At 62.4% G+C, this 13,827-nt stretch overlaps 3 protein-coding genes across 11 annotated transcripts in view; 2 read left to right on the top strand and 1 right to left on the bottom strand.

Annotated features, from left to right (window-relative positions):
- Positions 1–3,869: 3,869 nt before the first annotated feature.
- LOC122100837 (nuclear receptor 2C2 associated protein) lies at positions 3,870–5,475 on the top strand. Its single transcript, XM_042671207.1, has 5 exons — positions 3,870–4,095; positions 4,614–4,704; positions 4,858–4,963; positions 5,040–5,107; positions 5,345–5,475. The coding sequence occupies exons 1-5, from the start codon at positions 4,058–4,060 to the stop codon at positions 5,465–5,467; spliced, it is 426 nt and encodes a 141-aa protein (XP_042527141.1). The 5' UTR covers positions 3,870–4,057; the 3' UTR covers positions 5,468–5,475.
- A 60-nt stretch (positions 5,476–5,535) lies between these two features.
- Positions 5,536–9,634, bottom strand: Rfxank (regulatory factor X associated ankyrin containing protein). 7 transcript variants are annotated; one of them, XM_042671199.1, is made up of 10 exons: positions 9,448–9,634; positions 8,527–8,644; positions 8,214–8,397; positions 7,787–7,867; positions 7,612–7,677; positions 7,388–7,488; positions 7,133–7,258; positions 6,330–6,396; positions 6,096–6,176; positions 5,536–5,767 (listed from the first exon to the last, which is right to left on the bottom strand). In XM_042671199.1, exons 3-10 carry the CDS (start codon positions 8,389–8,391, stop codon positions 5,697–5,699), a joined length of 771 nt encoding a protein of 256 aa, XP_042527133.1. In that variant the 5' UTR covers positions 8,392–8,397; positions 8,527–8,644; positions 9,448–9,634; the 3' UTR covers positions 5,536–5,696. The 7 variants fall into 7 exon arrangements, with proteins under 7 accessions (XP_042527133.1, XP_042527130.1, XP_042527137.1 ...); XM_042671196.1 differs by lacking the exon at positions 9,448–9,634 and adding an exon at positions 9,080–9,421; XM_042671203.1 differs by lacking the exons at positions 6,096–6,176; positions 9,448–9,634 and adding an exon at positions 9,080–9,425.
- A 30-nt stretch (positions 9,635–9,664) lies between these two features.
- Positions 9,665–13,827, top strand: part of Borcs8 (BLOC-1 related complex subunit 8) — a 28,936-nt gene continuing 24,773 nt past the window's right edge. The window contains exons 1-5 of one of the 3 annotated variants that reach the window (XM_042671211.1): positions 9,665–10,007; positions 10,884–10,996; positions 11,284–11,348; positions 12,151–12,261; positions 12,350–12,693. In XM_042671211.1, the coding sequence (XP_042527145.1) occupies positions 9,971–10,007; positions 10,884–10,996; positions 11,284–11,348; positions 12,151–12,261; positions 12,350–12,383 (360 nt within the window). In that variant the 5' untranslated portion in view covers positions 9,665–9,970 and the 3' untranslated portion in view covers positions 12,384–12,693. The other 2 variants (XM_042671209.1, XM_042671208.1) reach the window with 2 other exon arrangements.

Raw genomic sequence — 13,827 nt, 5'->3', positions numbered from 1 at the left:
GTGGTGCCACCAACCACCCGGACACAGCACAGCCCTGTCAGGCCCTGGGGCCCTGTGGAGGCTCAGGGAGGAAGAGCAGGAGTTCAAGGCCAGCTCGGGCCGGCCTGTGTGGAAGGACCTTGTAATCCAGAAAATTCAAAGAAAAGCCAGGCTGCCGGTGGCTCCCGCCTGTCATCCCAGTGACTCAGGAGGCTGAGATCTGAGCATCACAGTCCAAAGCCAGCCTGGGCTGGAAAGTCCATAACACTCTCATCTCCAATGAGCCACCAAAAAAGCTGGAAGTGGTGCTGTGGCTCAGGTGGTAGAGCTCCAGCCTTGAGTGAGAAAGCTCAGCGACAGCGCCCGGGCCCTGAGTTCAAGCCCCAGGACAGGCGCCCAGAACAAGACTGCTGTGAGTCTGCTGCACCTGAAACCCTCTCACCCCACCCCGTGTACCCCACATTAGTCACAGCCGTGGTCTCCCCACCAATCAACTATGATGGCCCTGGAGTGGGACCCCCTAACTGGTCCAGCCCCCCAGGTGCTGTGCGAGCAGGACTCATCCCTCACCCTCTCTGATCTTCCCATTCCTCACCCGGAAAACTGGGCCTCGGAGCTCAGTGGTGGCAGTGTGGGGAACTCCAGGGTTGGATTAGATCTCCACTAAGTGACTTTGGCTTCTTTGTGACTCAGTTTCCCTTAGGCAATCAGAATGGTGGCTTCTGAGGATTCTCCTCCCTCCCTGCCTCCCCCCCCCCCAGGAGGCGGGGAGAAGGGAGGAGGGGGAGCAGGGAGGCTCCTGGCCTCCCTCCTGGGGATGAATGGACCACTTTTGTCTGGGAACTCAGGGGCCAATTCCCTGGAGAAAGAGGAAGTTCTTTTCATGCCCAGGCGCCAGCAGGGTGAGGAGGCGGGAAGCGGGTGAGGCGCTGGCGCCCGCCCAGTGGGCACCGCTGTCCCCCGCTGTCCCCCACCTCGGCCAGGAGCCTGCACAAGGGGCCCTGGAGACCCGGGCCAAGTTGCCATTTCCTTCTCAATAAAAGAGGGGGGTGGACTGGCCGGCTGTGGCCAGCGCGGAGGGGCCGGCGTCCAGCAGACCCTGAACCTCACCCAGGCGCACCTACTGTCACTAAGAGCCCCCCACTTCCGGGGGTGAGAGGAGAGGCAAGAGAGGTCAAGGGGGAGCCTGAGGGCACACAGCATTCCCCAGCTTACAACCCAGGCCAAGGCCAGGATCTTCCCCTCTCTCCCTCTCCGCGTCTGTCTCTGTCTGTCTCTGTCTCTGTCTCTCTGTTTGTCTCTTCCTCTCTCTCTGTCTCTCTGTCCCTCCCACTTGAGCCACAACTCTGTTTCTAGCTCTTGGGTAGTTCCTTGGAGATAAGAGTCTCACCCACTTTATTGCCCAAGCTGACTTTGAACTGTGATCCTGGACCTCAGCCTCCGGAGCAGCTGGATGACAGGTGTAAACCCATAGCTTGTCATGGGGTGAGGACACCCAGCTTCCGCTCCCAGACTAGCAAAGCTGGGGCTGCCCGGCGCTGGCCAGTCCCCCAAAGGAGGAGATGTGGGCGGGAAGGCCCGGCAGGCACGGGCTGATGGAAAACGCCGTGGCTGTGACCCACTTTCCCTGCCAGCGGCTTGGGTTTGGCCTGGGGCAGACCCCCGTGGGCGGCCAGGGGTGCGTCCCCAGCCCTGGGAGGAAGGGGCAGACCCGGCCGTTCAGAGCCAGCCAGGACGTCTCCGGCCCCGACGGCCGGCCCATCTGCGGGGCCACTATTCAAACAGACAGATGGCAGCCAGCCCTCTCCCACAGGCTGCTCCAGCTCCCACGGGACAGGGCTCCAGAGGCTCAGCGGGGCGCCAGGGGCTCTCGCCTGCAGAAGCTGAGATCTTAGGACCGAGGTTCAAATCCAGCCTGAGCGGGAAAACTAGTGAGACTCTAGTCTCCAAGGAGCCAAGGGAAAAAATAAAAAACAAAAGTGGAGCTGTGGTGCAAATGGTGGACCTCCAGCCTTGACTGCCAAGCTAAGGGATAGCACCCAGGCCCTGAGTTCAAGCCCCAGGACTGACTTAATAAAACAAAATGAAACAGACAAACAAACAAGTTCTTTCACCAACTGGGCCTTTGCATTTGCTGTTTCCTGAGGTGGGGAGGGGGGTGGGGGGAGGAATTAGTTAACATCCCTGTCTCTGTGCTACATGGATCTCTATTCTGAGCCTTTTTACTTATTTTTATTTTATTATTTATTTATTTATTTATATTTTTTTGGGTCCAGTCATGGGACCTGAACTCTGGGCCTGGGCACTGTCCCTCAGTTCTTCAGCTCAAGGCTAGCACTCTACCACTTGAGCCACAGCATCACTTCTGGCTTTTTTCTTTTTGCTTATGTGGTGCTGAGGAATCGAACCCAGGGCCTCAGGCATGCGAGGCAAGCACTCTACCACTGAGCCACCTTCCCAGCCCCTTAGTTTTTTATTAGAATTTTTTTTATTATTGTGAAGATACTGTACAGAGGGGTCTGAGCCTTTTAAAAACCAATTGGAGCCAGGTGCTGGTGGCTGATGTTTGTAATCCCATCTACTCAGTAGGCTGAGATCTGAGGATCTTGGTTCAAAGCCTGTCTGCCCAGGAAAGTCCGTAGACTCTTATTTCCAATAAACCACTACAAAACCAGAAGTGGCGCTGTGGCTCAAGTGGTAGAGTGCTAGCCTTGAGCTGAAGAGCTGAGGGACAGCATCCAGGCCCAGAGTTCAAGCCCCACGACTGACCAAAACAAAACAAAAAAACCCAATTGGTTTTGTTGCAGGTTCTGGGGCTTGAACTCAGGGCCCCGGTACTGTCCCTGAACTTTGTTGTTCAAGACTGGTGCACTAGCACTTGAGCCATAGCTCTACTTCTGGGTTTTTGGTGGTTCATTGGAGATAAGAGTCTTGGGGCTGGGAGGGTGGCTCAGTGGTAGAGTGCTCGCCTCCCATGCATGAGATCCTGGGTTTGATTCCTCAGCACCACATAAGCAGAAAAGGCCAGAGGTGGTGCTGTGGCTCAAGTGGTAGAGTGCTGGCCTTGAGCTGAAGAGCTGAGGGACAGCGCCCAGGCCGAGTTCAGGCCCCATGACTGGACCCAAGAAAAAACCAAAAAAAGCAGTGTTAGTTTCTAGTCTTTTTAAAATGCTTCTGTCTTCTTTACCTTATGTATGGTGCATTCCCCACTTGTGGGTGGAGACAGGAGGAAGGGACTGGGAGAGAACGAGGGAACAGAAGACACTGGATGAAAGGAAATGTACTCGTTACCTGGCTTGTGCAAGTACATCCCCTCTATCATAGCCAGGCAGTAAGTGAGTTACAGTTTGCGAGTCTGGCTCTCCTGCCCGGCGGGCTTCCAGCCTGGTCCTCAGCTCTCAGTAGCGGGGATCACAGGTGTGAGAGCCGGCTGTATGCAGGCCTTCTGATATCTGCCCCATCCTGGCCTCTCCCCCAGCTCTTCTTTTCTTTTCTCTTGATCCTGGGGCCTGCACTCAGGGCCTGGGCGCTGTCCCTGGGCCTCAGGCTCAAGGCTGGGGCTCTACCACTTGAGCCGCAGCACCACTTCCTGCTTTTTCGGTGTCTGTGGTGCTGAGGAATGGAACCCAGGGCCTCAGGCATGCTAGGCGAGCGCTCTACCACGGAGCCACCTTCCCAGCCCCCCTAGTGGTTTTTAATCGCGAGCCTGGTGCCGCAGAACTAGCCTCCTCCTTCCCTAACTCGCCCGACGCGGGCCCTTTAAGAGGCGGGCACGGAGGGAGGGAGGTTAGTCAAGCGCCGCCCCCAGGGGTGCGGTCACAGTGCGCACGCGCCGGCGGCCGCGCCCACGTGCTTCCGGGATGCGTCCGCGGTCCCGGTCTGTCGGCGGGAGCGCTGCGGCTCGCTCTGCGCCGCCTCGGGCTCTGCAGCGAGGGCCTGGCGCGGGCCAGGGCGTGACTTTTCCTCCTCCTTCCCGGAGAGGAAGGCTAGGCCGCGCCGCCCGTGACCGCGGTGGCGAGCCGGCCGAGCCCGCGCCGATCCGACCCGACCCTGAGCTTCTGGAGACCTCGAGACCGAGATGACACAGTCTTTGGTTTGTCCGCACACTGTGAGCCGGTAGGCGGAGGGGCGGGGCCAGCGGGAGGCCTCGCTGATAGGCCCAGGCACTGCCTCCTTGGGGAGGTGTTTGGCCACGGGTAGTTTTAGCTCATTGGTGGAGGGGAGGGGGCGTGGCTAGCGGAAGGGGAGAGCCAGCCCAGTCCTCGCTGATAGGCTGAGGTGGAGCCTCAGCGATGAGTGGGCGTGGCAAGGGCCGCTTAAGCGGATAGGTGGAAGCCGGAGGGGGCGTGGCTAGTGACCGTCCGAGCTGATAGGCCTGTGTGGAGCCTCAGCCAGGAGGGGTGGTGGCTACTGGTGCTTCTAGGTGGAAGGCGGGGTTGTGGCCAGCGGGACTACTAGCTGATAGGTGGAAGGAGAAGGGGGTGTGGTTAGTGGGAGCCCTAGCTGGGTGGGGGAAGGAGGGGGCGTGTCCATCTGAGGGGCGGGGCCTTGAACCGGTGGGCCGTGGGGCAGACCCGCGGTGAGCCTGCTCAGCTGTTCCTTGCCCAGAGCTGGCCCTGACCCTGACCCCTCAGGGTGAGCTCGGTGCTGAATCGCAACACTCGGCAGTTTGGCAAGAAGCACCTTTTTGACCAGGAGGAGGAGACATGCTGGAACTCAGACCAGGTGAGGGGTGCCCCCGACCCCAGTCCCCGGGGTGAATGACAGCCAGAGGACAGGCCACCCTCCAGGGCCTCGGGGAGCCCCGCTGGGCGCTGTCGGGGTGGTGGAGATGAGCGCTGTGTGTGAGTGACGGAGATGGGTCCCCTCTGCTCGCAGGGACCTTCCCAGTGGGTGTGGCTGGAGTTTCCGCAGCGCATCCTCGTCTCTCAGCTGCAGATCCAGTTCCAGGGAGGCTTCTCCTGTCGCCGGGGCCTCCTGGAAGGTACTGGAAGGCCCGGCCGGGAGGTGGGACGCCAGGGCCCCCACACTTGAACTGGCCTGACCCTTTGTTGCTGCAGGGTCACAGCGGGGTGCCTCCCTCCACAAGATTCTGAACTTCTATCCTGAGGACAACAACTCACTCCAGATATCCCGCCCCGCCTGCCCAATGGGTCATGGCATCGCTGCCCTGTGGGGAGGCTTTGGGTCCGCCTAGACTTCAGTGGGGCCCAGGGCAGGGGGCCCTGGAACAAGAGGTCACCCAGGCTCCCCCTGTGCAGGGAGGCGAGGATCACCTGGTCTGACTGACTGTCTGTGGGGGAAGGGGAGGGCTGGTGGGCAACACTCAGAGAACCACCTGTCTCCCTTAACTGCTTGTGCTCACACCTTCCCCGTGCCCACGGCTGAGGTGGACCAGCTGAAGGTGACCTTTGAGGACACCAGTGACCTTTTTGGCCGTGTGGTCATCTATCACCTGCGGGTGCTGGGGGAGAAGAAGGCATCTTAATGCGGGCACCGCCCCCCTCCCATGCCCCACTCGGCCTCCAGGAAGCCCTCGGGGGACGCAGAGGACTCCTTTCAGTTCTGCACAGAAGATTTATTGGTTCCACCTGAGAGGATCCCAGGCCACCGCCTGTCCAGGAGCTGCCTTGGAAGCGCTAGGTGCCCCCACCCCTCCGCTCTGGGCCGCCCCTCTGTTCCCTGAGTGTCTTGAGTGCCTGGGAGCGGAGCGGCCTTCACTCAGGGTCGTCAGGCCGCAGGCTGCTCTGGAAGAGTTTGAGGATATGGTTCTCGATCACCTGTTGCACTGGGCGAGGCGGGGGGAGGGGGGGACCAGAGTGAGGCCGAGGGGAGGCTGGAACCCCAGGTCTCCACCTCAGCCGGGGGCGGCAGAGCCTTTGTGCGGGTCCCCACCTCCTCACCGCGCGAGCAGGTGGTTTTGAAAGCAAGGCTGCATCACCAAAGATAAAACCTCTTTTCTCTCTAAACCATGCAGCCTGGCTGTTATTATGAAAGAAGACTTCTGCCTGTCCCAGGACAGGGCTGAGTCTGCTAACAAGGACCCTCCATGGGCCTCTGGGGGTCCCCTGCCCCCCTCTGTGGGCGCCCATCGTGGCCCTGGCTTTGGGGCCCACCTTTCCGGTATCCCAGGGCAACGGCCAGGTCCATGGGGGTGTAGCCGGAGTCAGCCTCGGTGGTCAGGTCTGCACCGCGGGCTGTCAATCAGGGCAGGCGCTGGGGTGGGGCCGCCTGACTCTCCCAGCCCATCTCTTCCCCACCCTTCGGCTACAGGCAGGGGGGTTGAGGGGCTCCAAGTGGCTGTCCTGACCCCCCACACCCCCAAGCCCACCCTCTCCGTCCGCGCTCACCCAGCAAGGCCTCCACGCACTTGACATGATTGCCACGCACGGCGTACAGCAGCGGCGTCCCTCCGTTCTGTGGGGAGTGGGGCACAGGGACCAGGCTCGATCTCTCCCCTCACCGGCCCATGCTCCAGAATGACACTTCAGCCAGGCGCTGGGGGCTCACACCTGCCATCCCAGCAACTCAGGAGGCTGAGATCTGAGGATCATGGTTCAAGAAGCCAACCCAGTAGGAAAGGCCCTGAGACTCTTATCTCCAATGAACCATCCCCCAAAACAGCCAGGAGTGAGTTGTGGCTCAAAGGGTAGAGCGCTAGCCTTGAGCAAAAAAAGCTCAGGGACAGCGCCCAGGCCCTGAGTTCAAACCCCAAGACTCATGCAGACACACACTTCTGAGTAGAGACTTCATTTACCAACTTGTCATGTGTGCCTTGGCTTCCAAACCTTTTTCTCCAGGAAACTCTCTCCTGACTTCTCTTGGTGACCTCTGGGCTCCTGCAGCTGCACATGTGCCTACCATCATAGCACCAGTCACTGCCTCTGAGTTACCTGTTTGTGGGTCTATCTGCAGCACACTGGGAGCTCCCCGGATCAGGTGCGAGGGCAAGTCTATCTTGAGTTCACACTGGACCTCACACAGGCCCGGGAGCACTCTGTGTGTGTGTGTGTGTGTGTGTGTGTGTGTGTGAACACTGGACCTCACACAGGCCCGGGAGCACTGTGTGTGTGTGTGTGTGTGTGTGTGTGTGTGTGTGTGTGTGTGTGAACACTGGACCTCACACAGGCCCGGGAGCACTCTAGCCCCTCACCCAGTCAAAGATGTTGATGTCCACGTCGCAGTCGAGCAGCAATGCCACGATGTCGGTGTAGCCGCCCATGCTGGCCAGGGACAGGGCGCTCTCCCGTTCCTTGGCAAGGATGTGGGGGTCGGCACCCTGGGGGTTCACAGCAGGCGGTTGGCGAAGCCTGGGGCATCCGGCCCCACATAGGCAGCTCAGCGAGCTGAGACCCCGGCCCGCCCGCCCTTGTCCCCCTCAGAATCCCCAGGGGGGGCCGTGACGCACCCACTCCAGCAAGAACCTCACGGTCTCGATCTCCCCGAAGGCGGAGGCCCAGATGAGGGGCGTGAAGCCCCGCTCGTCCGGCTTGTTGACGAGGTTGTCCCCTGGCAGGAGGAAGGGTCCCCTGACTGACTGCACCCGTCCTGCTCCCTGCGCCCCTCCCAGGCCCTCCCCCAGGACAGGGCGGGTGGGCCAGGGCCCCAGGTATGTTAAGGGTGTGCTCACACCTTTCCTCAGGTGTTCCTTCAGCTGGCTCAGCTCCCCCTGCGCCGCCAGCTGGTGGATGGACAGCGCTGGAGGCCAGAGAGAGGCAGTGTCCTCACCCACGCCACCCCCACTCCCCGCCTCAGTTTACCCCACTGCTCCTCTCAGCCCCTCCCACCTGGCTCCGGCCCCACTCACAGTCCAGTGTGGCGGGCAGGGCTGAGACCTCGTTGCCTCTCTGGCGATTGGTGAGGGTGGTGGAGTGCTTCAGGGAGCTGCCTGCGGGAAGCCAGAGGCCACAGTTCCCCTGGGGCCGAGTCTCCACTCGGTACTGGGGCTTGGATGCTGTCCCTGAGCTCTTTCAGTCAAGGCTAGCACGCTACCCATGGAGCCACGGCTCTCTACTGTGTCTGGCTTTTTGGTGGTTCACTGGAGATAAGAGTCTCACAGAATTCCTTGCCCGGGCTGGCTTTGAACCGTGATCCTCAGATCTCAGCCTCCTGCATGGCTGGGGGGACAGGCGTGCTTTTGTCCCCTTCCCTTCATTTCTTCTGTGCACTCATTTCCTCCCATCCAGAGTCCTGAGCCATAAGGACAGAGCTGACCCTAGGTCAGGACTTCCTACCCTGCAGGGAGGAGGTGCTGGCATCGGCTTCCGGATTTCCAGGCTCTGGGGTGCAGGGGAAGAGACTGAGGACCACAGTGTCAGAGCCATCATCAGCTTCATCGCCCGGGACCTCGGGGTGCCCCTGTCCCGGGGACTGCTGGGTCAGGAGGTGGTCTGCGGGCGTGGTGGGCTCCATGGGGCGCTGATGGAACCAGGGGGAGGCAGGGGAGTGGCTCTTATTAGGAAGGCACCTCTGGCACACCTGGCCTTGCACCGGAGGGAGGGGAACCCATGTCTGGGTGTCCGAAGTGGAAATTGGGGTGCCAGGCACCTGTAACACGCAATGCTTCAGAGCCCCGGTGTGAGTCTGTTGCCTGGGTTCAGATCTCCTCCGTGCAGCCTGTGAGAGCCTGGACAGGGACTCAACCTCGCTGTGCCTCAACCTCCACCTAAGTAAAATGAAGAAAAGGAGACCAGAGCAATTCCGTGGTTGTTTCTTTCCCCAGTCCAGGGGCCGGAACTCGGCCTCGGCGCCGCCGAGCTGCTTCTGCTCAAGGCTGGTGCTATACCACTCGAGCCACAGCTCCACTTCTGACTTTTTCTGTGTGTGTGGTGCCGAGGACTCGAACCCGGGGCTTCCTGCGTGCGAGGCCAGAACTGCCGCCGGGCCTCCTTCCCAGCCAGGAAATCAGTTCTGCTGCCAGCACCGCAGGCGCCCTAGGTGCCTGGGGTCCCCGAAACACGTCAGCAGCGCTCACCAAAGATGCGCTGCACCCCCCACCCCAAATCGTTCCAGAGCTCCCCTCACCGCCCACGAGCCTCCTCTGTCCCCCCACGCCGCCAGCCCGGCTCCCACAAAACTTAGGGGCGCCCAATTCACAGACTTTTCTTCTGCAATGGACAGAGTAGAGAGGTGGCAGGAGAAGGAGCCCGCCGCGCCGAGGCTTCCCCTGCCGGGACGGACAGCAACTTGATACCCAACCGCTACTTCCCACCCCGAGCTCCCACACTGCGCCTGCGCATCCCCACTCTAAACATCCTGAGCTGCCGCGGTCCCTTTAAGAGTTGGGGAAGGGGCGTGGCTTCCGCTGGGTCCCCCAACCCGCACGCTTGCGCCTGCGCAGTGGCCTCCCCTTTGGCTGTCGGGGGGAGTGGGCGGGCCGCCGGAAGTGCTGTGGACTGCACGGCTTCCGCGTGCGCCGCTCCGGCTCCGCCCACAGGGCTTTCCAGGGCAACCAGTCGGCTTCCTTACTACGGCTCCGCCCACAGGGATATCCAATGGAACCAATCAGCTCCAGCTATGCGCGGGTGGGCGGGGCTTGGTCCGGGCTGACCGCAGGAGCAAGTAAGCAGGACGTCTGGAATTTAAAGGGATAAGGTAGCATTGCGCCCCTTCCCCAAAACGGGGTCCCGGCTGTGGTCCTGGGCTCCCCCGCCGCTCGCAGGACTTGGTGGCCACCAGGAAACCAAAGGCAGGCGCTTATCCGACCCGAAATGGACAATCCGTGGCTCTGTCCTTCAGCTGGTCTGTCCCTGGAGAAAGGGGTTCAGGAGGGCAGTCCTCGCACCTCCCCGGCCTAGGCACCCCCCGTGCCTCCGGGCGTCCCCTCCGCCGCCACGGCCCCGCCGCCCGCCGCTTGCGGGCCCCGCGCTGTCCGGGCAGCCCTGCCCGCGGCCTCCGGAACTGGGGCCGAGCGACGTCCGGTTTCCGCGGGGAAGCTTTAGGCTGCTGCCCGCCCCCGGACTTCCGGTTCCGCCAGCCGCGGTCGCTCGCCATGGAGGAGCCGGAGATGCAGCTCAAAGGGAAGAAAGGTGGGCGCCCCCCCCCCTCCGCTTCCTGCTCCGGCCTGGGGCCTGCACCCCGGCGCCGCGGCCCCCGCGTCATCCCGGCCACCCGGGAGGCGGAGCTCTGAGGATCGCGGTTCAAAGCCAGCCCGGGCCGGAACGTCCACGAGACTCCGATCTCCCATAAACCACCAGAAAACTGGAAGTGGCGCAGTGGCTCAGTGGTAGAGCGCTGGCCTTGAGCTGAAGAGCGCTGGGACAGCGCCCAGGCCCAGAGTTCATGGCCTATAACCGACCCCCGACGTGTGTCGGGCTGGCAATGTCGCCGAAGAGTTCAGCGTGCTGTCAGGCACATCTTGGTCCTGGGTTCAATCCCTGTACCATCAAGGGAAAAACGAAGAGGTGTCTCAGAGCCGGGAGCAGCAAGTGTAAAGGCCCTGTACCTATTCGTGTAGCTATTTGAATCTAAGTTGGTTTAAATTAAAGGACATTTAAAATCTCGTTCCTCACTCTCTCTAGCCACATATCAGGCGCTTGTATCCACCAGTGAGGGAGGCCTCCGCCCCCAGGGTTATGCCGTGGCGTGAGGAGTGTCTCTAAGTTGTCCCCGTGGGGTGAGGGATACGTGCTTTTCTCTCTCCCACAGTGGTCAGTCATGGCTGAGGCCAGTTAGGAAGAGCAGTCCTAGGTCACTGGGTAAAAGGAAGTCAAAGGATTTCAAGCAGAAGTTAGAGAGAGAAAGACTGTGAGTTCACCTTCTACATTAGTGTCCTCAATTGAGGCCCTGCTGGAGACTTCTCAGCTCATCCCTGGGACTGCGGGTGACGGGGACACTGCAGGTATGTGTCAGCTCTGGTGGGCCGTTGGCTGCAGTCTAATGCTTGTCCCTTTGTCCCCACCCAGTCACAGACAAGTTCACAGAGAGTGTCTATGTTCTGGCAAACGAACCATCCGTGGCACTGTACCGGCTGCAGGAACACGTGCGCCGCTCGCTGCCGGAGCTGGCCCAGCACAAGGTAAGCCTGCTGTGGCCTGCCCCTCCACCAGGACTCCTACAGCTGAGGGTGTGTGTGTGTGTGTGTGTGTACTGACAGGTAGCAGCCAGTGCAAAGGCCCCCAGGTGTGGGGATTAAAGCCTTTATGGGCATGTGGAGAACTTGGGAGCTGCATTGAAGGGGCTGGGGCGTGGCTCAGCAGCCAAATGCTCTCCTGGTGTGACAAAGGGAGGCCCTGGATGGTTGCCAAGAGGGGGACCCTCCCCTCCCCCCACCACCCCCCTCTCCAGCCACCCTCATCCCCACAGGCCGACATGCAGCGCTGGGAAGAGCAGAGCCAGGGAGCCATCTACACCGTGGAGTATGCCTGCAGGTAAGGGTCCCAGATGACATCTCCCTGTCTGGCCTTCTGGGTGTTCAGGTGCCTGCCAGGCAAGCAGGAGGTCCTGGGTTCTATCCTCAAATAAAACCGATTGCGCTTCTGGGCACATAGGCCCAGCCAGGTGCGGGAGCCCCGGGGAGCCAGAGCCGCTCTAGTGGACGCAGCCCTGGTTGGGGTGACTTTTCTGGTGGAGTCTGAGCTTCTCTTGGCGTATCTGCCCGCTGAGGTGGCAGGCTCTGGTCACCGGCAGGAAGCTGTCATCTAAGAGGAAGGCTGGGTTGGAGGTTGGCCCCTCTCCGCCCCGCAGCCCAAGTCCTGGACGTGAGCCATGGTGGGACTTGGGGAGAAGCCCTGAACTTAGGGGCATGCGTGCTGGGCCCTACAGGACCATCGCCCAAGCTCCGCCCCAAGGCCCTTCCCACAGGCAAGCTCTGCACCCCACAGACTCTGCCTTGTGCGGGTTCCGCCCCACGCCCGGGCGCGCAACCACAGGCGAGCTCTGCCTCACTCGGGCACTGCCATACACAAGCCCCGCCCTCGGTGCCGCCCACACACAAGCCTCGCCCTTCCGGGAATGCACCTATTCAAGGCTCCACCCCTTCGGGCACCACCCACTCGCAAGCCACGCCCCCATACTGCTGTCATGCCGGCCCCGCCCCTCGCACTGCCCCCTTGTGGGCCCCGCCCTACACAAAGCGCCAACCCGCACGCAGGGTCCGCCCACTCCCAGGCCCCGCCCGCAGGTCAGCCTCGCCCCTGTGGGCCCCGCCCACGCCGCCCTTTTCTGTTTCAGCGCCGTGAAGAACCTGGTGGACAGCAGCGTGTACTTCCGCAGCGTGGAGGGCCTGCTCAAGCAGGCCATCAGCATCCGGGACCACATGAACGCCTCCTCGCAGGGCCACAGGTAGCTCTGGGGCCGCCCGACCCGCGGCCGCCTCCCCCGCTCCTCTCCCTCCTTGGACGGCTCTGACTGCTGGGGTGATGGTCCGCAGGGATCAGGTGCTCCGCGCTCTCCTGCCTCGGTGATCCGCGGGGTGATCGGGTGCTCTGCGCTCTCCTGCCTCGGTGATCCGCGGGGTGCTCTGAGGACAAGGACAGGCCTGCTCTCGGGGCAATGGGTGAACACGACCGCAGGGCACACTGGCCAGGGCAAAGGCCCCGGGGCTGCGGGCCCTGGGTGGACGCGGAGGCGCTGGCGGGGGTCTTCTCGGCCCCTGGGGCCGCGGGAGGGCAAGCCGAGACCCGCCGGCCGGCCTGGGAACGAACGCGCGTCTTCTGCAGCAGCTCTTTGTGATTGTGTGTTCGCTGTGATTTAATAAAGCACGCATGCGCCACAGTCCCGTGAGCTGTTTAGAAACCAAATGTAGCCGCGCGCAGGGCGCTCACGCCTGTCATCCCAGCCACCCAGGAGGCTGAGCTCTGAGGATCGCGGTTCAAAGCCAGCCCGGGCAGCAAAGTCCAGGAGACTCTGATCTCCAATAAATCACTCAGAAGACCGGAAGTGGCGCTGTGGCTGAGGGACAGCGCCCAGGCCCAGAGTTCAAGCCCCACAACCGACGAAAAACAAAGGAGCAAAATGTGCTGGGCCAGGCCTGCGGTCTAGGCCCGGCTTGGGGGGGGGGGGTGCCGGAGGAGCCGGGTTCCAGGGGTTCAGGCCAGCTGCACGGATTTCATTGCAGCCCCCAGGAGCCAGCCCCGCCCCCGGAGCAGGCCCCGCCCCCGGAGCAGGCCCCGCCCCCGGAGCAGGCCCCGCCCCCGGAGCAGGCCTCGCCCCCAGCGCCGGCCCCGCCCCCAGAGCAGGCCACGCCCTCCGGCTGAAGCACCCGGGGCCCTTGGCCTCCGCCCAGGTCAGTGCCTGCCAGGCCGCCCCGCGCCCGCTAACCCACCCGCACCGCCCCGCAGCACCGCCGCTAACCCGGGCCTCCTCGCTTGGGCCTCCGCATCTCAGGTCCAACTCCCTGCCTCCCTTTGCCTCGTCCAGGCCTCCCTGCTCACTGGGCGGCCAGCGCAGCTCCCTGGGCCCGCTGCCGGCCCCGCCCCGGCCACCGTGGTTGGCTTCAGATCGGAAGCGTGTGAGCCATCGAGAGGGCTTCTCCGAGGACTGGCCTGGACAGACTCTCCCCTGTTGGCCTGGGAGGGTGGACGGGGCGCCCTGAGGGGCGGGGGGAGGGGCGGGAGACCCTGGACACTGGAGAGCACTAAACCAGGCTCAAATGTATCGCGTGCTGGCCGTCTGCGCAGCCCGGGCAGAGGAACCGTCTGGGGGGGGCGGCGAGGTGCCAGCTCCACCAAGGGCCCTGAGCCTCTCATTGTCCCCCGCCCGCCTCCCCTCCCCCTCCTCCCCTCCCGTCTCCCACCTCCCCGCCTCACCTCCCACCTTCCATCTGCCACCTCCTGTCCCCCACCTCCCCTCCCACCTCCCCTCCTATCTCCCACCTCCTGTCCCCCACCTCCCACCTCCCCTCCCATC

This window comes from Dipodomys spectabilis, unplaced genomic scaffold, assembly GCF_019054845.1.
Source record: "Dipodomys spectabilis isolate Male_0828 unplaced genomic scaffold, ASM1905484v1 ptg000609l, whole genome shotgun sequence".
In the NCBI taxonomy this organism is placed as follows: domain Eukaryota; kingdom Metazoa; phylum Chordata; class Mammalia; order Rodentia; family Heteromyidae; genus Dipodomys; species Dipodomys spectabilis.
This window is presented reverse-complemented; position numbering and strand designations above follow the sequence as displayed.